Source organism: Melanostigma gelatinosum (assembly GCF_949748355.1).
Source record: "Melanostigma gelatinosum genome assembly, chromosome: 11".
Lineage (NCBI taxonomy): Eukaryota > Metazoa > Chordata > Actinopteri > Perciformes > Zoarcidae > Melanostigma > Melanostigma gelatinosum.
In genome coordinates, this window is record NC_136644.1 from 4,954,307 (window position 1) to 4,979,425 (window position 25,119).

The 25,119-nt window shown below is 41.3% G+C and overlaps 2 protein-coding genes across 3 annotated transcripts in view; both read left to right on the forward strand.

The window, feature by feature from the left end:
• The first annotated feature begins 692 nt into the window (after positions 1-692).
• psmd12 (proteasome 26S subunit, non-ATPase 12) lies at positions 693-5,792 on the forward strand. The gene is made up of 11 exons (XM_079279444.1): positions 693-888; positions 1,278-1,337; positions 1,769-1,897; positions 2,231-2,338; positions 2,627-2,731; positions 2,967-3,116; positions 3,257-3,391; positions 3,818-3,930; positions 4,225-4,399; positions 5,154-5,231; positions 5,365-5,792. The coding sequence occupies exons 1-11, from the start codon at positions 781-783 to the stop codon at positions 5,572-5,574; spliced, it is 1,371 nt and encodes a 456-aa protein (XP_079135570.1). The 5' UTR covers positions 693-780; the 3' UTR covers positions 5,575-5,792.
• A 2,932-nt stretch (positions 5,793-8,724) lies between these two features.
• Positions 8,725-25,119, forward strand: part of helz (helicase with zinc finger) — a 42,139-nt gene continuing 25,744 nt past the window's right edge. Inside the window, exons 1-15 of one of the 2 annotated variants that reach the window (XM_079279438.1) lie at positions 8,725-8,758; positions 14,154-14,399; positions 15,016-15,052; positions 15,428-15,552; positions 16,646-16,702; positions 16,974-17,022; positions 17,113-17,188; positions 17,850-18,048; positions 18,618-18,725; positions 18,852-18,993; positions 19,116-19,271; positions 19,539-19,809; positions 22,796-22,922; positions 23,081-23,293; positions 24,168-24,298. In XM_079279438.1, the coding sequence (XP_079135564.1) occupies positions 14,172-14,399; positions 15,016-15,052; positions 15,428-15,552; positions 16,646-16,702; positions 16,974-17,022; positions 17,113-17,188; positions 17,850-18,048; positions 18,618-18,725; positions 18,852-18,993; positions 19,116-19,271; positions 19,539-19,809; positions 22,796-22,922; positions 23,081-23,293; positions 24,168-24,298 (1,919 nt within the window). In that variant the 5' untranslated portion in view covers positions 8,725-8,758; positions 14,154-14,171. Of the gene's footprint in view, positions 8,759-13,934; positions 14,041-14,153; positions 14,400-15,015; positions 15,053-15,427; positions 15,553-16,645; positions 16,703-16,973; positions 17,023-17,112; positions 17,189-17,849; positions 18,049-18,617; positions 18,726-18,851; positions 18,994-19,115; positions 19,272-19,538; positions 19,810-22,795; positions 22,923-23,080; positions 23,294-24,167; positions 24,299-25,119 lie in introns of those variants that run through there. The other variant, XM_079279437.1, reaches the window with a different exon arrangement.

Consider the following 25,119-nt stretch of genomic DNA (forward strand, 5'->3'; position numbering starts at 1 on the left):
TTCCATTGGAGTCATATGTATGAACTCAAAGCTCTCGGCTCAATTTGACAAAAAGCATACACCCAATGACAAGGATGTCATTCTAATCACCTCCGTCATCAATAAGATTAAATTGAAATGTAAAAGTCTAAAAGTGACAGTATGGTTGTGTTTGTCTTTTTGTTGTTGTTCTACAGGCAGGAAACAGTCCTTCAGGACAGTCCCTCCACATGAAGTGAACTCCTGTCGGCCTACCACAGCTCCCTATGTCGGTGATATAAAGAGCACACAATCTTTTTTGGGCCTTCTTGTGTATTTTTCTGTGACTTTTTAGACTTGCAGGCTGAAAAATTACGTCAAAGAGAATTGTGTGTCCCTCTTGAACAATAAAAAGGTACCCCTCGTTATTTCAAGCTAAATATAGACTCTTTTAGTTTGGCACTGCATTTAAAAAAAAAAAAAAGCCTAATTTTAAAATAGCACCTGCTCAAAATTAAATTGTTGCTCCAAAATTGTTTGTGTGACTACATAGAGAAGTATTTATTAAGAACATTTATTTATTACATGATGCATCCTAAATAAACTGACCAGCAGAGTCGTGCGAAGAGGCTTTTATAACGCCTGCCTAAAATATTCTGGCGGGGTCCTCACTGGGTCCTTAAGGCGCCTTGGACAGCAGTTTGGTACTCTCCTCTGATTGGTCGCTCACCTTTTCGGTCCTTTGACAAGCAAAATAGTGCTAGGCTAGTTTCACAAGAAAAGAACCGTACCGTGCGTTACCCTAACCTGAACAGCACAAACATGTCTGACGAACGAGCTGAAAGATCTGATGGAAAGATTGTGAAGATGGAGGTTGACTACAGTTCAACTGTAGACCAGCGTCTCCCGGAATGCGAAAAAATGGCCAAAGTAAGTCTGAAAGACGCCAGCGACCGTCTGAGTCATGGTGCATCAGTATCAGCATTGATGCTAACGCACTAACATCGACGTTTTTTAGCACTGCCCGGAAACCTCCTGTAACTAAAATACTGCGCGTAAATTACTCATAAATCTATTTGTTTTTAACTTTAACACATTGCGCACACTTTTATCGTCACATACACGTAGCTATATGTTTGATATTAGGTTAGCTAGCATGCTAGTAGGCTTAGCGGCCAAGTCATTGGGCAACATTCTTAGCTAACTTATTAGCCGGGCAAAGTGCCTTTTAATTCAGTGTTGGTCCAAAAACAGAAATCAACATTTATCTCTAGTAACCAGCGTAACTAACGCTGAGCGTACGTGTTTTTCTGTTACAGGAGGGCAAGCTGCAGGAGGCCATTGAGAGCTTGTTGTCATTGGAGAAGCAAACCAGAACGGTAAGTTGTGCACAGTCCAACTGATTTAGCGTATTTCCCTTCCAGTCTGTTGTGGTAAATCCAACATCTGGGAGATTGAGTCCCAAATGTCAATGTCATAAATGTATTCGATCGCTAATATGAGTTAGTATTATTTCTCAGCCATCCCCAAAACAAGATGATTTGCAAAACCTGCGTCAAGGGCTTGTTCAGGAATACATAAAATTAAGGAGTTCTGCTTTCCTGACATGAAAAAAATACCAAATTAACCAAAACTTCCTGGAAAACAAGTTTCCTGATACCCTGAATCATGGGATTTTCCTGGATTAATTATATTGGGTGTGTCCTCGGCATCAAACATGTACATTTGAGATGTTTTAGAGTCGTGTTAATGAAATAACTAATTCATTTATGTTGTTTTTGTGTCTTGTTTTACTTTTGTGCCTGCTCAGGCCTCCGACATGTTGTCCACTTCCAGAATCCTTGTGGCTGTGGTCCAGATGTGTTATGAAGCCAAAGACTGGGATGCACTGAATGAAAACATCATGTTGCTCACCAAAAGGAGGAGTCAGCTAAAACAGGTCAGATACTTATTTTCCCCTGACGGCCCTTTTCTACCAGTTATCTCCAAACATATTCTTATAAGTCCACCAGTCTGAAAATTCATGTTTGTGTGCCACCAGAGGTGATCTTACAAGCCATACTACTGACTAGTTCAATTTAGCACTAACGAACACTGTTGTTTGTAGTCAAGATATCAAGCACACCTTGTACACTGCAATGTTGACACCATAGTATATTTTGAAGCCTCGGATTCCTGTTTTGAAGTAATCTCTTTTTTTGGAAAGTACGCACACCTTGCAGCCGTTCTTTGTCAAGCTCTAAGGAACACTAAATCTATTTTTGTTTTGCAGGCTGTCGCCAAGATGGTGCAAGAATGCTACAAGTATGTGGATGCTGTGACCGATCAGCCCATCAAGCTGAGACTCATCGACACACTTCGCACCGTGACTGCTGGCAAGGTCTGGAATGTGTTAATGTGTGTTAAAACGGAGCTGTATACTAGAGACATAAGGAAAGTTGAATAGATTTTAGCTGTTGTCAAAGTACTGCACGCCACTTGGTGCCAGATGTTGGGGTAGCTTGAAAGTCACAGGTTAACTGTGGCTGAGGCACCAAGAGACGTGTGTATTATCAGACGTACAAGTTTACAAGTTCAGTTTGTTTATCTGAGGCTCTCTTCAGAGTGAGGAAACAGTGGCATTTACTAAGGTGTCCTCTCTAATACACTAAACATGTCGTCCTCATAGATCTATGTCGAGATTGAGCGTGCCAGGCTGACGAAGACCTTGGCCAATATCAAGGAGCAGAGCGGAGAGGTCAAAGAGGCAGCTTCCATTCTTCAGGAGCTGCAGGTAAGAGACGGACGGCCTTCATTCTAAGATGACGAAGACTTTGTAAAGTTGTTGTGGAGACAAATGGTGGCATGTCTATACTTTAGAAGGTTTGAAAGAATTTGATTGTTTGGGCTATCTTTCTCACCCCATTTTTAAAGAAAAGAAAAAAATACACAAACTATGTGAAAGGGAAGTTTTATGGCCTGTTGTTTGGAAAGTCCTTAGAATATGTATATATTTATTTTTGTCTCAGGTGGAGACATATGGCTCCATGGCGAAAAAGGAGAAGGTGGAGTTTATCTTGGAGCAGATGAGGCTTTGCATTGCCGTCAAGGATTACGTTCGCACCCAGATCATCAGCAAGAAGATAAACACCAAATTTTTCCAAGACGAGGGCAATCAGGTAAGAGAAGGACGCCAGGAATTGAGCGCTAGCAACATGCTACAATGTCTTGTTGGCACTGTTATTTTTGGCGGATCTGAACTGAGCAGGTTGGTGTACCGGAACACTAACTTTTCCGTTTTGTCTAATAATCAACCCAGGAGTCCAAGCTGAAGTACTACAACCTGATGATTCATGTCGACCAGCACGAGGGCTCCTACGTGTCCATCTGCAAACACTACCGGGCCATCTATGACACCCCCTGCATCTTGGAAGACAGCACTAAGTGGCAACAGGTACATGGGCTTTCTATTGTGGCCACAGTATATTATTACATAGTATTACATTCATACTTTTTGATTTTATTTGGTACTGCGTGTGTTTCCAAATAACTGCTGATATTCTCTTTTTTTTGATAAATGCTTACGATGAAATTGAATGCAGTAACGATAGGGATTGTGCTGTACTGTTTTTCTTACTGTTTTCCTGCCTTAGTGCTCGAGCACAGTAACACGGTTGCAGAAGAATATGTTTGGAAATGCAATAGATTAGCTGTACAAACCCTGTCTTCGACTTAATGAGCGTTATCGTTAGTGGTATTTCTGTTGGTACTGAAATCTATAATAACAATATAAAACGATTTATCTGTTTCAAAACTTTACTTTGCTTGTTGCCATTGGGGTGTTCTGAAAAAAACAACCATGGGTGCGTTTGTTTTTCAGGCCCTGAAGAGTGTGGTGCTGTACGTGATTCTTTCCCCTTACGACAACGAGCAGTCGGACCTCGTGCACAGAATCAGCGAGGACAAGAAACTGGAAGAAATTCCTAAATACAAGTAAGACTATCTTTGTGCTCCATGAAAACAAACAAACGGCCCTCGGGCTTAATGTGATGTGGGTGCCAGTTACGTTGTCCTCTGTAAATGCAGTTACAGCACTTCAGCTACTATGAAAGGCCAGAGATGTGCTGCCAGGAGAAAAATGTGAAAAGTGAAGGCCGACTTAATCAACTGTACAACATACCAGTCGCTCCGTGTCTGCAGATGTAGACACATACTGTACACAGCGCATGTAGCGAGACAACCTTTGTGAACGCAGGCATTTTCACTATGTTCCTCTGTCCTTCCTAGGGACCTTCTGAAACAGTTCACCACCATGGAGCTGATGCGCTGGGCCGCCCTGGTGGAGGATTATGGGAAGGAGCTGAGAGAGGGCTCAACCGACAGCCCTGCCACAGACGTCTTCTCTAGTTCAGAAGAGGGGGAGAATAGGTGGAAGGACCTGAAGAACAGAGTGGTGGAGCATGTAAGTCCCACAGTCAAGTGGAGGCTCTTCACAGTTGGAACCGATGCGCACATAGTCGGATGGGTTTGATGAGACTATGTCGGTGCTTGGCAGCAGGGAAACGTCGAATCAAATAGGTTTTCAAAGAGATTTTCAACTGCCTTGTTATCCCAAACTAGGCTAGCACATTCAAACCAATGATTAATAACGAAGAAGTATATTATCAGCAAAGAAAACAGAAGTTGCTTGTTTTTTTCAGGTTGGCTGGGCCTTGTTCAGACTGCCATCACAAATCTTTTTTTGACATATGCAGATTGTATCCATATTGATTTTTAAAAGTCTGGACAGCAAAAAAAAAAAAACATGAAAAGATATTTTTGCAATTCGGCTCCAAACCACATTTGGAGGTGGATGGAATTGCGATTCCAATCAGACTTCTACAGATGCGTCTCAGTCCGGAAGTCACAACCACAGTCCGTGGACTGATGCCAAGATATATTGTCTGCTGGCACTTTCACTTTCTGCTGCCAGAGAGCCGTAGAAGTGCAATGCAAGCCAAATAGTAAAATTCAGATTTTTATATTTTAGCAGATTGGTACGTGCAATATTAAAGTATGCTCAAATTGGATTAGTAATGGATGGTTGTATTTCACTCGTGAATATTTTGCATCAATGTGACCTGAAAGCACCTCTGTTCTAACCTGATATAATTATCATATTACAGTATATTCTGCTGCAGATATGTATATTAATGAAACTCTCCCGTTGTCCCCAGAACATCAGAATAATGGCCAAATATTACACCAGAATCACAATGAAGAGGATGGCTGGACTCCTTGACCTCTCTATTGACGTAAGCTGAGTTTGACTTATTAGCTGTCTGTAATTCAGCCAGCATGATTTGACTTGATTGTCAGGATTTGGTCTCACTGAAACACATTTTTTTAGAGGTATCTAACATGATGTCTGCTCAACTATTTCACCAGGAATCCGAGGAGTTCCTCTCCAGCCTAGTTGTAAACAAGACCATCTATGCCAAGGTGGACAGGATGGCCGGCATCATCAACTTTCAGAGGCCTAAAGACCCCAACGACCTGCTCAACGACTGGTCGCACAAACTCAACTCCCTCATGTCTCTGGTCACCAAGACCACACATCTCATTGCCAAGGAGGAGATGATCCACAACCTGCAGTGAAGCAATAACACAGCGCGTTATTTTACGTTTTGGTTCATATTTGTTAGTTTTTTTTTGTTTTTTTTCTGTGGGAATGTTTTTGAATAAACAGTACATAAGCGGACTGAATGCAGCGTTATTACAATGTCATATCATTGAAGATAAATCTGCAGCACCACATATGTTCATTTTTTTACTGTCCAGTAAAACCGTGACAATAAACACATGAGCACCTCTCTTCTTTGCATCCTTGTCAGTGACTGGATCCTAAATGTGCTTCCTGTTGCCATTTAATGGATTATAAACGGTAGTTTCAAATGAATTGCTGTATGAAAACTTTTTGAAATGTATCCTTATCAATGTAAACCATAACCTCACATGTGCTTAACAGTTGTATGTAGGTTTTAAACCATATTTAACCGGCGTACAATCTTAATACGACAAATGTTAAGCGTCACTGCATCACATCATTCACGTGTTTTCTGTATGAAGGATTATTAAAGTACGGAAATACAGAAATTTGAAACAAAGACAGGTGTCAGTGTGTGAGGTAAAGTCACATGTAACGAGACTTGGAGAAAAGGAACGTCCCTTTTCAGTTTTGTTCTAAAACTGAGACACTTGAGATGGTGAATCAAGATGTTTGTAAGTTGTAAAACAATCCAGTTAAATGCAAGAATATTGAGAATCAGATTTCTATTTTGTATGCTGTCACTAGTTTTGCCCAATGTTAGCTGTCTGTTTAAGTTGGTGATGTCATTGTCATGCTCTGCTGCCCCTAATTTGTGGTGTTCTTGAACTCTTTCAAAACCCCCGCCGTCAAAACCCTCTGCTCAAAGTTTTACCAACGGTTACACTGAAGCAACAATCCACTACAGGTCTACGGTAACAAAGCAAGACGCTACAATTGTTTGTGTGCAGTTAAGATATTCTACAATTTCAAATTAGATATTGTCTTGTAATTTTTGGGTTGATGGCTCGTAGCTCAGCCGTGGTGTTTGAAACAGCCCCCTCTCCTTCTATGCTAGCTAATTAGGTAATAAGGAGAGTTCTACCTGACTTTGTTCTGACAGCTTGTGGAGACTCATGTTGGTTTTTCCCTTCATTTGGCTCCCACCTGCATTTTTACTGCACAGCCCCGGATAACGCGTAACCTCCTGCCTCACTAATTGGAGCCAGAATGACTAGCTTCACATTCTACAGTAACACACACGTAATTATATTTGAATGGATGTACGCCTTTGTATTATGTCTAAAATGGATAGCCCAGTTTATTGTACAAACTTCAACTAAAGACGATTTAAGTGATACAAAACAACACAGTTTAGAATTAACATGGAAAAGCCTTGAAGGATCCTTGTCACCATAAAAGTCTCGCAGCTCCAACCTCCACATCTGCAGATGTGGCAGCAGGATGCTCTGGGAAAGCAAACACTGACCATTACCCGGAAGAGGAAACCAGGCAGGAAATGACATCACTAGCTTGACAAATTTTTTTGTTGAAATATGAAACCTCTTGAAATGTAAATACATTCCTTTGTATGAAGAAGTTGAAATAAATCATTGTCTCTATCGTGTTACCTGATTGGTTTATTTTCAGATCTAAACCGTGCATATACAGTATATATATATATATATATATATATATCTTAAATTCCATTTATCACATTTTTTGTTATTGTGATGGCCCTTTTCACATGCAGCCATTTTTGACTTGCCATTGCAGGGTAAACACAGGTGTAATTATAACATTAATTATGGCCATGTTCCCTTTAGCTGGGCCAGGACCCTGTGTGCGCTGGCTCACTGGAATGGCTGTGACTCCCTCTTCTGTGTTGTGTTGTAATAGTACTGTAATTGTTGAGCAATATTAACAACTTTGTTTTTTGGATCTTAATGGACGGGTGTCCATAGTTGGAGACTGACCAGCAATGTTTGTAGCACGTCACCCCCCTCTCTCCCAATTTTATTTATTTGTAAAAAAAAGTTTTGGGCTGTCAACTACCAGCACATACTTTAGCGAGAATCTTAATTTAAACATTCATTTTAAATTCATGACATTAACAATGCCTGTATTCCAAAATGGTGGTTAGTTCCAGGACCCGGTATTGCATATGTTACCACAGGAATAGAGCGGTCATCAATGGTATTAGTTACAACGGGGCTTTCCTGCTGACAGGTTGAAAATAAGTCTACAATGGATTTAATGTGGAAAATATTGAGTTTCAATCACAATATAAGTCTCCTAAATTATAGCAGACTGTAATAAATATGGTCAAACTGTCCTCAAATGCTTTTTCCAAAGGAAACAGCCAAACCTGCTTTTATTACCAACATTTCTGAGATGTCTTTCTTTTTTCATAGTTTTTAATGTGCCAATTTAACATGCAGCTCGAATCTTCATTGTTCGGGACATTTCTAATTCCTCACATAGCTTAATCCTGCATACACATACCTTACACACTATCATAATATTTATGCTCATTGAGGTATTGTAGTTTGACTTAATATTTGATTTATCCTCACTGATTCTCTTTTGTCTTTGCTCTGAAATATTGTTTTGCTATTTATTTAGTTAGTTTGGAATTATGCCAGCCTCAGCACCAGAAACTCTCCAGCTGTGCTAAAATACAAACGACATACTGCTGATGGCATCCCATGTAGAGTTTGACAAGCCTGATGATGACTGGATGAATGAAAATCCCCCTGATAGCAAAGACTGTCAATCCCTTTTGTTGTTCAGCTTGTTTTGAGTCAGAAACAAAAACAAGATTAATCCCCAAGATATATTGCTGCATTTCTTTTAGTTCTCATGCCATGGAAAGCCAGTAGTAGTTGAGTGGCAAATGCGTGTTCGTCTTACGTTTGTGTTTTTTATGCCTGTATACAAATACGCAAGTTAATAAGTAAATGAAGTGGCTCTTTTATTCTCCCTGTGATAGGGATTTCAAAAATGTCTCATTTTAACTTAATTTCAATGGAATCAACCGTAAATATTAACCACACGTTGTATGTTTGAGAGGAACTATATCAGAAACCTTTCAATACGAACGCTTTTCGACAAGGAAGATCCCTGCCATCAGAGGCCACGCTCACACACGCACGCACTAACACACAGTCCTCTCAACCTTCAGATCAGTACATCCCACTATGCTTTGCGATGGTCTGACAAGTGGATCCAAGATGGCGTAGAAAGTAAAGCTAGGTAAGTGTTGACTTCCCATTTTCAGCCCTTTCAGTTGTCTTCTTCGCCGTAAAGCCACTGACATAAACCCCCTCCACAAATCATTATGATAACGACGGATGCTTTGAGTTCACGCAAGGATAACAGCACGATGTCACATCAACTATATTTGCCTAAACACCGTGGCAAAATTACAGGCCCGAGCCCGTTTTGTTTCGGCGAAGCTAAGCTAGCTAGCCAGCTAGCTTGCTAACATTAACAAACCAGCCAGCTATTCTTGTTGTGAGCTTGCCAGTTTGGTGCCAAGAAAGGCCGTGTTTTGGCTAGCAAGCTAGCTGTTAGCTACGCATACTCTGGTTAGTGGCAACACTGTTTACCCCGTGCAAACGCGAACGGCAAGTTAACCAACATTTGTGAGGACATTTATCAGGGCTTTGTAACGCTGCCGTCATCGCTCTGACTTGCAACAGTCATGTCAAGTTCAGGAGACAAACAACAGCTAACGTTATAACTCCAATGTTTCCTACTGAAAGACCAAACGAGTCGTTTTTAACCTTTGCGGGTATTGGCGTGATCTCTCTCGATATTTACCTTTTGGGCTTTGTTAAATTTGGACGTTTCATAGCCGTGTTTTTCTGTACGTTGCTGCTAACGACACTGTCAAGCCTACGTTATGTCAGGATTAAAGCAATCGATGTTCTTTTACAACTATCCCCAGCTATACAATTCGCTTTCTCCTCTACTGTACTTCAGGCGAAGCTGTAGCCTCTGTAGTAGAAACCGACGAGTGGACACAAAAAAACAAGCCAGGTGTCCACCCACTGTATCCCGCCAAACTATTTGTTGTTTCCCCCATGATGTGGCTGGCTTGCAAGCACCAACATTAGGTAACAGCAATTCTGACTGTTCAAATTAGCAGTGTTAATGCATGCATATGTTTTTTAAATAACCTCTGATAATTGGAGACGGTTCTGTGTTAAGATCAGTCACATGTTTGGTTTCATCTTTGACCCTATTTTCCATTTCCCAGCCACAGACCTAGTGTGCTGGCCAAAGCAACATTCAACCCTCATTTTGCAGGCCTCACATACTGTGCAACATTTGCTAATCAGATTCTAATGAGTTTGTTATAAAATAGGGACACCAGAGTTGCCACTATGACAGTAATACCATAAGATGCCTCTTTATGTGGAGTATATGTTTCAAATTGTTGTTACATTTATCAAGTATGATCTATATATTTCCCTGAATGCACCAGTACCTGTCTTCTGGGAGCAGGGGTTGGACCAGCGTTTCTTGTTTAAGATACTCAAGAAAAGCTATATGTGTTATTATGGTGTGGGTGCTACAACAGTATTTGTCCGGTTTGGCCAGTTGCCATATATGTGCATAGTATACAAGCACCCATTATCATACAGCCTACTCACAACAAAGTATTGTTCCTCATCTGAATCTTGAATGTTTAGAGGAAGTGAACTCAACAGCAGTTCACTTTCTTTTTGTGGAAGAGATGAGATTGTGGAGAGAGCTGTAATATGTTGTGAGATACTTTGCAGGAAAAACTTAAAGTGTTTACTGTTTGGGACATGCAGTCGTGGGTGTGCTGTCTTCAGCATCATTGGATTGTAGGGGGAAAAATATTGCATATTGCAAATATTGTATTTTACCTTTGTTGGCCTTGAGTGTTAATTCTTTTTTGAATAAAAGCGTTAACTATGATAAATGGTATACATAAACACTAACTTCAGATTTAGTCTTTGTCATGTGTGCACCCAACATGTACTGTACATTGGTTAGAGAATATGTCTATGTTATGGTCCTATGGGACAGGAACTGGGGGACTCGGAGGCGCTGCCATTTGGGCTAGAGCAGCTGCTACAAGCATAGCTGCCTGTTGCTTGGTATTCAAAAAGTAACTATCTGAGAAAAACTTAATGCAGGATCAATATGCTCTTTATTGCTAAATAATGCCCAGGTGGCAGATGTACTCAGTTTTTCCCTATTCTCGTATAGCAAGTTATTGCACATGAAATGCCTTATGAATGTTATTTCATGGAAGGCCGGTTCTCTACCAGGTTGTGATATTATCTGTTATTTGATATTTTCTTCATACTGCTAACTGAGCTTTAACATATAGGCCTAGTAGCTGTCTACTGTCTCACTTTCAAGGACAGCTGTCACAAATATACCCCAAAATACTGGGCCACAGGCCACAAATTCACTGGTCCTTTTTGAGCCAGTCATAATCAAAAGCTGAATTCCAGACTGTGGTGAGGGCCAGGATGGAAATGCAGCATCAGCTAATTGTTGTGGAATTTTAATTGGCAACCAAAAAGTTAGTTTTGCCTGCCATGTTGGCACACAATAACTATAATGGGGCTTTCAAAGCAGCATTGTTGTTATAAAGGGTGTTTTTCTGCCAGCTTGCGATAAAATGCAATGCCAATGGTGAAACCAGTAAGGTGGAGATAGAACCAAAAGTTACTAAACTATCAGCGAAGGCTGAGCATGTGTTGCCCTGGAGTTCCCAAGCAGGCCATGGTGTACCATCCCTATCCATATCGGTACTGGTTGGTGGGAAGGAGGGCGTGCTGCTTCTTGTAATCTCAGACTGAGGTTTAGATTATTTAATGCTACAGTATACGGCTATAGTAGTTATCTTGCTTCAACAATAGGTTAACACATTTTCACACTCGGTATTTAAGAAAAGGGAAAGCATCCCCTTTCAGATCAAACAGTTCAGCTGGGCTTAAGCAGGTCTTTTGTTAATAAATGCTATCTGCCCAGACTTCATGATCCATCTTCCAAGCAAGGTTTAACTTGGGCCAGATGCTGCTCGGCTTCAGTATGGAAGGGTGAACACAGGTTTCTGCAGTATTGAACTAGAGATCATAAAGTGCAATGCTTAGTGGGCCAGATTCCTCTGTGCATCTGTCGAGTACTACTTTGGGACTCAAACAGATGAGGATGCTACTTATTTAACACTTTGGGGCATACTTAGCGTTTCGTTACATGGGATTTGATTGCTGTAATGCTACTGTTAAGAATCTGGGATGCTTGTCCTTTGACATATTGCAATTGTTGACATTCCTTAGAGTTGATTCTGAGTCGAGGTTTGTCTCCGTTGACTGTGGAAAGCTGCAAAAGTGTTTTCACTTGTTAAAGTCAGTTTTTTTTATGAAATGAATTTAGGCAAACAAACTTTTATGATACAAACCTTGTTTCTAACTGAAAACCCCATTTAAAAACATGGACTTGTGCATGGAATGTGAGCAGGATGCCTTCTCTAAACTATAGAAGCTGTGGAGAGGCATAAGTAGATACTCTGAGATTCAGTATATAGGCATGTGTTCTCATTGGCACATAGATGGTGTTGACCGCCTGGCTCTGTGGCTATGAAGTGTCACAACACACCCGTTTCCTCCTGCACACTGTCCAGCACGCTATACTGCCTAGTCTCTATAAAGGCTTCACATTCTGTATTATCAATTATGATTAGTCTAAGCAGTCAGATGACGCCAGACAGTTGACTCCACTGTTTTTGGCTTTGGAGCTTGAGATGATAAATATGTCTCACATAGGCTAATGCTTTAGGCCTCTCATGTGATTGTTGCTCTCTCAGCTTGTTGCATATGTATTTGAAATGTACACTGTGTGAGCAGAGGCCGAGAATAAAACGGGTGTGAATCTCTAGACACCTCACAATTCAATTCAGAGGGCTACGGTGCCATTAGAAAAGAGTTATCGGGGGAGTTGGGAGGAAGAAGAAGCGAAATGCTTCCATACGTTAGCTTTTAAGCCGGGGTGTGCCGGTCGGATTGTATCCATAGCACAGCCACCCTCCCCAAAACTCTGCCCGCATTTAGCCTAGTTCAGAACGTGTTTTACTGTTACGTTGATTTCATTGACTGTTAGAAACACTTATGATTGCACCAAATTTAAATAAGCAACCACTGCAGTGTAATAAACAGCAAAACCAGTGTATTTCTTTTTACAGTTATATTTTAATATCGACAAATATTCAAGACTATTCACGCTGAATTTAACGACATGGTGGCCCCCCCCAAAAGTGAAGCCGAAGCATCTCGATCGTGGTCAATGTTGGATTAATAGTGCGAGCCTAACTCACGAGACCAGCACGGAGGAAAGTTAGATCTAAGAATTTGAATTAAAAGTTATGATTTTATTTAGCAAATAAAAATAAAAAAGTTGACAGTCATCGTTGTATATTTCAAATTCCACCTCTTACACACATGAAAATAAAGTTCTGAACACCGGCTGGATATCTATTATCAGCATCATAACTGGGGGTCAATGTAGTTTCTATAAGTTCAATTCCTGTAAATCCCATCTTTAAGCATTTATGGAAGGCTTTGAGTGTTCTTGTTATAAGAGGTGTGAAAAGCAATCAAGACTTAAGTATTTCACACATCAATTAAAGTTCTCCAAAAACATGCAATGTGGTTCAAGACGTTTCAGTCAGCTGCAGAAACTTGGCCATTACATGTCAAGTTTGAGTTGGAAAGTGAAGCAAACTAATGGGATGTGCCTCCCCAATAGTTGCGTGTGGGTGTACTGTAGGGTTTATTTTCTCAGATTGTATAACCTGATATGTTTTCAACTAGTCAGTATGGTCTGACCTATTTGCATGTCTCCTGTTAGACTAGAAGCTAACATACAGCCAGTGAGCATGCGGACGGTAACAAGAAACAACCGGTCTTACTAACGTACATGCAATGCAATGCAGTGCCATAGAGAGAAAGGAAAGCCTTGTGAAAATGAGAAAAGGCGACAATGTCCCAGTTTTAGTATGATATATCACACGTTGACACTATTTCTGTGCCATGGTTGACGGTTGTGTTATTTCAGTTCCTGTGGTAAAAAGAAAAATCCTTCGACTATTGTGAAGTTTTCTGTCGTGCAGAGTCCTAGAGTTTCATGTACAATCTCTGGTGAGAGGCGTATCGGTCTTGAACAGATTTTTGTAAAGCACCTCTCCATTTTAAATATAGGCTAAAGAAAATATTTGTAGTTTTTAACCAATGGCATCATTTAAGGCATGTAGCACCTGCAACATGCTGCTGAACCGGAAGTACAATTTCAGATTACAGCACAGTACAAGTTAGTCATGTTATGGTGGTGTAGTATTTTAATGTTTAATACAGCCAAATAAGCATTTCATTTTTTTGTTTGTTACAGCAATCATTTGAAGGGTTTCCAATCGAGTGCTATATTGCAACTTTGTAGACATGACGAGCGCCGCTTCCTTCACCCAGTACATTGGCACATTTTGTCACTTTGATGTGAGTGGCAGTAGCCGATTGATACAAATCTGGATACATTTTTTCTTTCTCATATTGCCCAACCCTGCTGCAGAAAAGATGTTCATACTGTGTCTTTCTTTTTCTGACTCTAGACGTTTTGTCCCTGAGTCATGGCGGACAGGAGAGCGGAGAAGTCATGTGAAGAAGCCAGCAGATCGTTAGCCAGGCGGGAGTACGAGGCGGCAGTCAGCCACAGCACGGACGCCCTGGTGGTCCTCGCACCACAAGCCCCACCCTCCGGCGCCCCCGTCCCACCCAGCCCTCCATCCCTTGTCGCTGTTGCCGGACCCCTCCGCAGCCGTGCCCTGCTCTATCGAATCGCTGCCTTCTTACAGCTGGTGAGGACCGTGGCCGTCTTAAGTATTGTTGCTGCCCTAGCGAGCATACAACCTGTAGTCTTTGTTGATCACTCTTTCCCTTTCTCCCCTTTTTGCTTTGTGGCCCTTAAATTATTTCTATTTTCTCATCATAACATTCAACAACAATTACTGGGGTGGGGTCTTGAGAATCCTAGTTTTGAGACAGAATTCTGAGCCGTTGTATCACAAAATAAAATATAATTTTCTCCTATTCTAAAATATATTCATTACACTGAAATGATCATTGTGACAATGATCAAATGATCATTGTGCTTTAAATCCACTGTTGTACTTCTAATCACTTGGTAAATTACCATGAAGGGAATGTTACAAATGAGAACAGTGAACCCTACTTTCTTCCTCCGTGGCACTGTTGTATTCAATTCCCATAGCACTAAAATTACACCAGTTACTTAAGCCCTAAGATTAAGGAAGCTACTTAAGTCTTTAATGATAGTGTGAGGGGCTCCGCTGTGAGGCAAAGATAGCCATTTGTGGAGCTTAAGTGAAGAGCTGACCCTCGAACACAAAGGATTCCCATTTGTTATGGTTACTTTTTTTAAAAAAAACTATTTTTTTCTTCTCCTGCCAACAGAAAAACTATGATGAAGCAGATGAAGACTGCAAACATGGTGAGTAGCAATTCAAGTTGGAACCATCTGCTGACACGGTATACAGTAGTCTTTTTATACCTAGTGGCAGACAAAGTGTGTGTGTGTGTGTGTGTGTGTGCCTGCCTGCCTGCCTGCCTGCCTGCCTGCCAGGGTCAGGGAAGAACCAAGTTCAGACATGCCTTGGTCTCAGTGTAGCAGAAGAAATCTTAAATTTGGGCCCATGCAATTGCTTTTTAACTGTCTTATTGGGTCAGTGTCATGGCTTCATGACTACAATGTTGTAGAAAACAGACTTGAAAACAATGTGTTGCATATATTGAGAGAAACCTGCCTCAATGTATTGAATTCATTGTCTCCCTACCTGCTCCCTGTGTGTTCTTCATCCTGTCCTAGTCCTCGCAGAAGAGATGGCTCGAGGTGACGGTTCGCTACAGGCCAGCTTGCGCTTCATGCTGTTGGATGGCAGCCTGCAGGAGGTGGCCAGCATCCTCTCTAAAGCCTTGTATGGGGAGCCAATGGTATGATTGATGGACAATGTATACATTATATGCAATTAGACAGCCAACAAGTGCAGACAAGGCTTAAATACTGTACCTGTTGAGGTCATGCTTTCATTCCTAAGAGGGGAAACCTCACTGGATGTTTTTAGGACATGAGAGGGATTCAAACATTGAATGTTAATGAACCTCCCCCCCCCCCCCCCCCCCCCTTTTTGCAACCACTTCCTGCCCAATTCAACACACAAGCACACAAGCAGGTATTCAAAGGTTGTGCTTGTCCTCAAGGTCATCCAACATTTTTATGCAAGTGGGGACAATCGTGTTTGCGAGGCAGATCTCTATCTCCCTCTCCGTCTCTCACGGGCAAACGTTCTTCTGACACAGCGTGGGCTGATTAACTTTTCTCATTTGACTTGTTCTAAACTAATCGGGTGACTCAAATCAGGTCCATGGATATGGATTTAAAAACACTAAAGACAAGAGAAGCTCTGCTGAGATCTGTACTGTAAGAGCTGACACAGCTGCTCATTTTGAGCAGGGTCAGTAATAAATACATAAAAAGCCCTATTGGAGACATTTTGTAGAGTTTTGATTGACATGCCTACACTACAATGCTTTATCGGACCGAATCTGCCTTTCAGAATAGTAAGAGGACAAGTAAACATGTTTATTTGGCCTTTTGTTTACTAAAGCCGTGGTCTTTTAAGGTAAATCCACAGTGTCAGTTTCGGGTTATACAATGCATCTGCTAGAGAAAATGACCACTGAGCTAGATTCAGGTGTTGGGTCCAGTTACTCATCACTTGTGTCCCTTTGGCATTCTTTGATGCGCTGCAGGTACAAACTGTGCGACTTCTCAGTCGACGTCTCTCGCTGCCATTTGGTGCTGCAAATATTCACACGTGTACTGCAGCTTTTAAAACACTGGGACGGTGATGGATTTAAATATTGCCGGTAGATCTAGAAATGACATGATTAATATGATCACACCAAGCAACATCTGCCAGCTTACTCCAAAACAGTGGGGGTTATAGTTCTCATGAACATGCACTGAAAGGCCCGATTGCAGTATTTTGTAGGAATGATGATTATGTCCTTACTTCTTTCACAGAACGGTATTGTCGCAAAAGACCTTTCCAGATTAAAAATGCTCTTCTCAGAAATAGAGGTAAGGGCTGCAAACCTTCCTGTTGTGCTTTCTTTCGTGCTCATGCCTTTTTGGTGCCTGCTGGTTTATTCTCACATTAACTTCATTATGTTGTGCTCCTCTGCTTAGCTTGTAGCTAGGCTAGTTGTGGATGTATTACTCATTTGTTTGTAATAAGTCCAGTGGTCCAACTGCTTGTATGGCCATGTTAGTCATTCACATGATAGTACCGGTAATGATCTTTCTGCCCCGACTCCCACTCCCACCCTAACCGATCTTTGTCTCCTGTCAGTCGATAAACAGGGAGATGGCGCCTGAAAACACGGATGACCAGGAGGAAGGTGAGCCAATCTCGTTTTCAGGACTTATCTCAACAAAAATAGTTTTGGCTTCGTGTCATATTAACCACATGGCTGTGTGTGTACTTACAGAGTTCCAAGATGGCTGGCAATTCCGGCCTCCTCCCCGAGGAGTCACCAGCAGTGAGGAGTACACCCTCTGTAAAAGGTAATGCGAACTGTTATTCCAACCAAAGTGTCAGGCATGAAGAATTTATTTCTCATCCAGAATATTGCTGAGAGGCATTTAATATGTCATGCCTGCCGCTGGCACTTGATAATAAAGTGACTGATATAGCTTTCAGGAAGTAATGGTGGTATTCGGTTACACTGAAGGATATTAAAGTATGATTCTCAATAGTTGACTGCCATGAATTTTGATTTGATCTCTCTTCACTTTTACAATCATTCGTCCACATCCTGGATCTTTGTGTAAAAGGTCACCAATGAATCTGTTGAGCCTTAGATTTATTCCTGTGAACTTTCTCTGATTTTGAGTTTGCTCCAGTACACGTCCCACTGCAGCACCACCAGTATAAGTTACTGCTGCGTGGGTTAGACTGTTGTATTTAGTGTTGCAACGGATCGTTGTCGGTTCGTTATACCACTAGTTCTATTGGCCTGCTGCTATGTATAACTTGTATTTGCCTTTTTTCCAAATGAGTTTCTTAATTTACTATAATATGAAACAAAAGATATTCGCACACTGGGACAGCTATAAGTACCTCATGCTTGCTGTTCTTAGTGATTTCATGACGTCCAACTGTTAGAATTGTCCCAGAGAGTGTTTCTTCAGCATCAGTTCAGCACACAGTTTGTCTCTGCTGCAGGTACTTGGAACAGGGCCTGTGTCGGTACGGGGCCCAGTGTACATCAGCCCATTCTCAGGAGGAGCTGATGGAGTGGCAGAAGCGCTATGCGTCGCGCCTCATCCGCCTCAAACAGCAGCAGGAGAGCAAACACTTCACCGAGAGCTACATGGAGACCCTGATAGAGAAGTGGATGAATTCCCTCTCCCCAGAGAAAGTGGTGAGTGCACGCAAGTTTAAAAAGTGGCTCAAAATGACCGAGAACAGACAAAATAGCATCCCAAGGGGAGGGCTCACCTTCCCAAAAAGGCCACCCAAACACAAAGGTGTGTATGGTACTGTGTTGTGATTTCACCTTGTGAATCTAGTGGGTGGGGGGGGGGGGGGGCAGTTCCAGTACCGACCACTTTGTACAACCCAGCCAATAGGCCAAGCTTTTTGTATGCACATACCAAACATTGACTGAGTTGCATATTGCCATTTAATAACTTGCGCTACTGAAGCAGCAGAATGTTACTATACCGTATCTGCAGGGTAAAACTATCCACCCATGACAGGACAGTCTCAAAACTTTGTCTCTGATGACCAGACAAAGTGAAATTTAGTGTCAAGAATCCTACGTTGTCTCTTGACTGTTATGAACATTCCCAAAGGTTGCATTCATTTATATATTTTGCAGCAGTGAACTTAACTTTCACCACATTTTGACAGACTACTTCTTGTAAAAGGGTTCCGAGTACATTTGCAGTGATGGGTTCTGTGTAACCGTGTGTGTTTTTCATTTTCCAGCTAAGTGACTATTTAGAAGGAGTGAATGTAGAAACCAGCTCCACCCTCTCTGTTACCGTCGCCACCAAAAAATCTGCACACTCCTGGACCTTCTCCTTCTTGTGCAAGGTAGGATGAAATGTTTAATACCAATGTACCATGTACAGATTCAGAAGTGTTCGTTGTCTAACCAGATCATTTATCAGTGCTCGTTGGTTCTGATTGTCTTCCTCCTGTTTCTGTCTCCCTGACCAGCCGGCTAGAAAGCTGTGCCGCATCGCCCTGCTCTACGATGCCCACCGACCACACTTCTTCATCACAGGTGTGTCATCTGAGGAGCGGCTGCAAACCCTCTCCAACGGGTGCCAAGAGTGGACTCCAGGAGAGGAAACAGGAGGTATGTCCTGCGCTGTTATTTTGGTGTTTGCTTACTTATTGGCCCTATCTTGCATTGGTCTACAGCTTGTGATGTAAATTGTGTTCTGAATGCATTTACACTAAACTTTACTGTTCCGACAGTGGCAGCAGACAATGGCATGGACCACTGTGTCTACCAGGTAGCGGTGGGCTTCAGCACAGAAATCTTTGGTACCTTCCGACAGACCGTTGTTTTTGACTTCGGCTCAGAGCCTGTGCTGATGAAGCGGATCATGGTGGATGCTGCCTCAATTGAAGGTATGCAAAAAGCAAGAAGGTTTATCTAGAGGTCTTAAAAAACTGTTGTCACTGTATATGAAATTATGTAAAGGAGTGAGACAACTGTAAAAATCTAAATCGGCCAAAAAAAATGCATCTCTACAATTGGTAAAATATGCAGTTACGGTGGTAAATGCTGTCAGCGACCCTCTTGTCCTCTTTAGAATGGGGAATTTGTAGTTTGCTGGATGCACACATAATTGTTTTTTTGGGGACAATAAACATCTCTCCGTCCTTTGTTCTCAGACTTGGACTACCTGATGGCAGCCAGGCAGCAGCTCTTGATCTCTGCAAAGCGATGGGACCCTTCCTGTAAGACCATCGTAGAATTCTGTCCAAATGAAACGATGGCCGACCTGGAGCGAAGCCTCCTCTCTCGCTATCAGATCCCTCTGTCGGCAGACCAGCTCTTCACTCAGTCAGTCCTGGACAAGACTCTGACCAAAGACAACTACCAGGCCCGGCTGCATGACCTGCTCTACATAGAAGAGATTGCACAATATAAGGAAGTTAGCAAGTGAGTAAACAAGCTTCCATGGTTTCTTCTTACTCTGAACGTAACACTGATTTTCCATAACTGTACAAAATAAAGCCTGAATAACACGGATTGACATATGAGAGATTACAAACATCTACATCAATATATCAGCAGAATTTAAGCATACAATGTAGCGACATATAAAGCAGTGTTCAGGCTCAATATCATAAATAATATACAGCAAAACGTTGATGATTTTGAAATTAAGGAATCTTTTGAACCAGGTGAACATTGTAACTGTGGTATAGGATTCAAATAATTCTAGGCAATACATATGCAAGCTGTGTGCAACGATCAATTCAACCGCTAGTTAAATGCAGACAAAAATGAGATGCACACATATATGCTAACAATAAAATAACATTAATAATTAAAATAATTTCCATTCGGGAGTGACCGCGGGAACAAACAACCTTCAGTGGAAGAGATCTTGGAAAACAAAACATTTGACAAAATATTCTCAACACAAGATCTCCTCACTAGCGTTTCCCGGAGCTTTCACATTTGGAATGCAACTGTGCGTCCCTAAAGTCATCGTGATCGGCAAAGAATCCACTTCAGTGACTCTTCAGACCCGTCTATGTAATGGTCCTCTTCTCTTGTCAGTAATGTGGCTCAAAATAACTAACATTACTCTCAAGAATAAAGTTTAAACAACTGCTTGTTGTGTTCGCAACTACTAAACCGTCAATGATGGTTTTAATGCAGTTTACATTTTTAATAAATATATTAATAGAGTTTATTCATTTATTGATGATTTATAATCTTGACTACTTGGAAGGAATAGTCATTGTTACCAATATAGACGTGTAAATATTTGGTGTTGTAAGATATCAACCCACCACAAGGTGTCAGACTTGACATTCATTGCGCGCGCGTGTGTGTGTGTGTGTATGAATCTCACACAGCGTCACTCAGTTTCAGAGCCATTTAATGTGTACGTGATTCTTTGGAGGTTGGTGAGGGGACCAGTGTTTTCTTCCTCTAGAATGAACGTAGATTCTTCTTAAATTCATTACCTGCTGCTCCACTCGTTTAACTTAATGATATGCTAATTCAGGGTAAAACACGAGTATCTGCTTAATCCCACTTGCAGTGATGTCAGTACAGTGCTTTAAATTTCTCCGCTTTCATCTTTGCTCTTAGTTTGTTCTTGTCTCATGACTCACAGTGTCATTTGGTGAGGAAGTACCTACAGTATGAACTCTGCTGTATTCCCAATGTGCACATGAATAATCTCTCTTGCCTTTTAAACCGTCCATGTCCTGGTTCCAATGCTTTTCATGGCTGATTGCGTTTCAGCAGCAGATTTCCGGGTTAAGTGTGGATTCTCTAATTTAGAACATCTCTCTGAATAATCTCACATTCGATTTATTTCATCAGATTTATGTCTTGCTTGATAAGAGTCGTGTATCAGTAGGTCAAGAGTAGTGCTGCAACGGGTCATGAAACTCACGGTTTGGATCAACAATCGGATCAGCACAAAAGAAAAAGGGGAGCAAATATAACTTTTATAGAGCCCTGATCATGTTTTGTTTGCCGCCGGTACTAATTGCAGATCATTGATAATCCAGAATGGCAGATACAGATCCCTTTGCTGTTTGATTATACAGCTGGTCTACAAAGCTCCTTCTTTTTTTGCCATCATCCCAAACATCAATTCAACTGCTCTGATGTCTGTAAACCATCAACAACTCTACATGTTATCCTTTTGCTTTGTTAAAGTCATTTATAGTGTTTTTTTCATGAAGGCACACAATTCAAATGATTAGTAAATACAAGATTGTATTTCCGTTGATTTAAAATAAATCTTGTATTGTAATTAGTAGTTTTAATGATGTATCATAAGCTGCTTGGAGCTAGTGTAAACAGCTCATAGTTCATCTCTAATATATATTTATGTATTTATGTTGTGAAAACGTTCCCTTCAAACTACTGGATTTATTCTAGTTTCTCACCAACACTACGTTTTACGAGATTACATGTGAACACATCATGATAACGTTATAATTTACCTTCGCCCAATACTCACTTTCACTGAACAGAGCCTGAACGCATCATCGAGAGTGTCGCTGTCTGTTTTTGTCTAAATGTTTCTCCCTCTGATGCCAAATCATAACAAGAAACCTCAAAAGACCCGCCGGTTGAGTAACGCCACTGGTTTGCAAATGCATTCGCAATGTGTTAACTTGTCTGCGTATGTCAATCATTCATCGGAGCTTATCACCAGTGTTGCTTTCTATTTCATCACTTCAAATCCAACAGAGAGGCAATCTAATACAGTCTGGAACTAAAAGAACCCAAAAGTGCACCAATCTTCCACTCAATGTGTGCATATTTAGGCTTTGTTCTTCTTCAAAGCACTGACATAAAAATAATTTGACTGCTTTTTAGGTTCCTTACTGGCAAAGTGTTATTTAGGAGACCATGTGTTTTTAAGTACTTTACAAAATTACAGAAGATAAGTATTTTTCCTCAACTCACTTGAGCTATATTTGCCTTCAGACCGTGTGAAAATGTGCATGTGCAGGCGTTGCCTCTGTTTTCATAGTCTCATGATCACCACTCTATGATCGCCGTACCAGTGTATAACTGATTGTTTTATGTGCGTGCTGCCGATATCAATGGATGGTATTCAGGTTATTATGGAGCCACTGTGGTGAATCAAAGCTCAGAAGGCTCAAATGCCTGAGGCATGCATGCATGATGCACTTGTGTGAGAGAAACCTGTTGTGATACTCTTTCAGTAGGTGTGTATGGGGGTTGCTATGGGGCTGGTAAGACTCATGGCAAATATCATCAATTACTCTTTATCCATTCAGAAAAAAAGTCCCCCGCCACTGTGATGCACTGGAACGAACACTTCCAGGGTTAATATGTCTGCAGTAAAGCAACGATAAGCAAGTGACTCAGTCACAGCATAACCAAATGTCCATGTCCCCCCCCCCCCCCCCCCCCCGCCCAGGTTCAACATCAAAGTCAATCTCCAGCTCGTCACCAGCTTCATGCTGACCGGCATCTCTGTTGGAGCCAAGTATGCCCAGAATGGACAGCTCTTTGCACGCTTCAAACTCACTGAAACTCTTTCTGAGGTAACTGGATTGGTAGAATTGTCAACTGCAATAGACTTGCAATAAACTACATTGATTTCTGCCTTGTCACTCTTTACCAGTGTAACTACTTATTGGTGGCCCAAAGGTGTCAGCTAGCTACCGCTTCTGAACAGTATTTGTTTCGTTTGTTACCTCAGGACACATTGGCTGGCCGGCTGGTGATGACCAAGGTGAACTCAGTCCTGGTGTTGCCATTTGGCCGCGACGGTCACAGCAGCCATCCGCCTCCCGGGGTCAAAGAGCGTGTTTACGAGGCTGTGATCGAGGAGAAGACCAAGGACTACATCTTCCTAAGGATCTGCAAGAACTGCTGTGATGAGCTAGGGCTACTGCCTGACAGAGAACTACAGGTATGAAGTAGACCACTCTGTTCTGAGGCATGAGGAGTGAGAAATATCCCTTTTATTAAAGGACTCTACCTTCAGCAGGCCCAGCTTGATATTTATCGCTCCTCCTGCCTGAACATCGGCAGATGAAGCGAGCCGTTGTGTTAACATTTATCATAACAACCCGCATCCTATCACTGAGAGCATCTTCTTATTCTCCTGGATACGCTGCTTCTGCCTGCGTACATGATAACATTTCATTTCCCTATCTCCTCTGTGGGTTCTTCGAATATTTCACACATCTTTGATCTTTCACGCTCCTCTCGCTATCGCATATCTCCAACTAAGAACCTCGTTATAATGATGATCACACCACCATGCTTCACTTTGTGGATGATATTGACCAAAGGGTAGAAGCACCTATTTTTTGCCGAATGTGGCAATTGTTTTAGGATTTTTTTATTGATCTAGGCACGTCCTTTTAACTCTTGTCTACACAATTAATTTAGCTGTAGGTGAACTGCATTCAGTCTGGTTCTAGAGACGTCTTAAAGATCAAATCTTGATTTAGCTCTTGATTGGTTGGTTTAAAAATAGAATCAAGTTTGTACTTAGTCCGATTTTAAAGCTGTAGATATAATGCACATATTGCATTTGTTGTGTTTAAAGGAAGGACAGACTCATGAGCTCAAGTTAAACCAAAAATGAAGATTCCCATTGTATCCATTATTGTACAACCCTAACAAAAAGCTTTTGTGTCGGCGCTATTCTATTTGATTGGATTAATTTGTATTGCTTATGACATCGTATCCCTGTCCTGTAGATGGATATATAATCTATAGTTAAACCAGGGTTGCTTTGACTGCTTGGTAAGCGCTCGGTGTTGTTTCTGCGTCAGGTGGAGCTCCAGTTCCAGCTGAACAGACTGCCACTCTGTGAGATGCATTATGCTCTGGATCGCATCAAAGATAATGGCATCCTTTTCCCTGACATTGGAATGGTCCCCACCATCCCCTGGAGCCCGACCAGGTGTGTATTCCACCATGCACACACACACACACACACGTTGCTGTTAAGGGCTCGTCCAGAAGTTAGATTTGCGTTGAAACATCAATGTTTTATTCTGATTATGGTTTTCACTTCCTGTGTCTCACTCCATTGATTCAATGGGAACTCCGTGATACTTCACTGTAAAAAAGGTCAAATACTAATCATTTAAGTCAGTGGAAATGAAATTTCCCTTTCCACACATAACTGATGGTTTCATGTCGCTGTATGGAAGAGGGAACCTTCTTTCCTGTTGCAGATGAATAGTGTAGCTGCTGCTTATCTAGTCTCCAAAATCTGATTGATTTAGACTTTTGTTTTAATTGGAATTTGGATAAGTGTGGGTGTTTCATTAAATGTGGGCAACGGAGTGAATTTAGCTGAAGTTTAAGTTTCTTTATGGGGGTTGCTTTGAGTTATAACAGCAGTGTTCAGAAAGAGATACACCCTGCTGTATGTTTTAATATAAATGCACACTTTTGCACTCTAACCACAAATATACAAAACACGATAGTGAACAAAAGCTTTGCATCTTGGTGCACCGTACTAGTATACAACATTAACATTTTAATGGTCATTTTGTGTTATGATTAAAAGTTGTACTTTTTGTACAGAAAGGTGATGGCAAGATGGGCATCAAACAGCCATTTAAAATTAAACCCACTGCCTCGTTTTGACCTTTTTTAAATTCTTAGATTTAGCGAGTGTGTTATAGCGTGATGGAAACCAAATTCATGTATTTAATGTGTAAATAGGTTCACAGTTGCATTCAAATGATCAATCACACTTTATTCACAAACATA

Coding starts and splice junctions, on each gene's coding strand:
- psmd12 (XM_079279444.1), top strand. CDS start 781: ATGTCTGACGAACGAGCTGAAAGATCTGATGGAAAGATTGTGAAGATG. Junction 1,338..1,768: donor TGGAGAAGCAAACCAGAACG/GTAAGTTGTGCA, acceptor GTGCCTGCTCAG/GCCTCCGACATGTTGTCCAC. Junction 5,232..5,364: donor TCCTTGACCTCTCTATTGAC/GTAAGCTGAGTT, acceptor CTATTTCACCAG/GAATCCGAGGAGTTCCTCTC.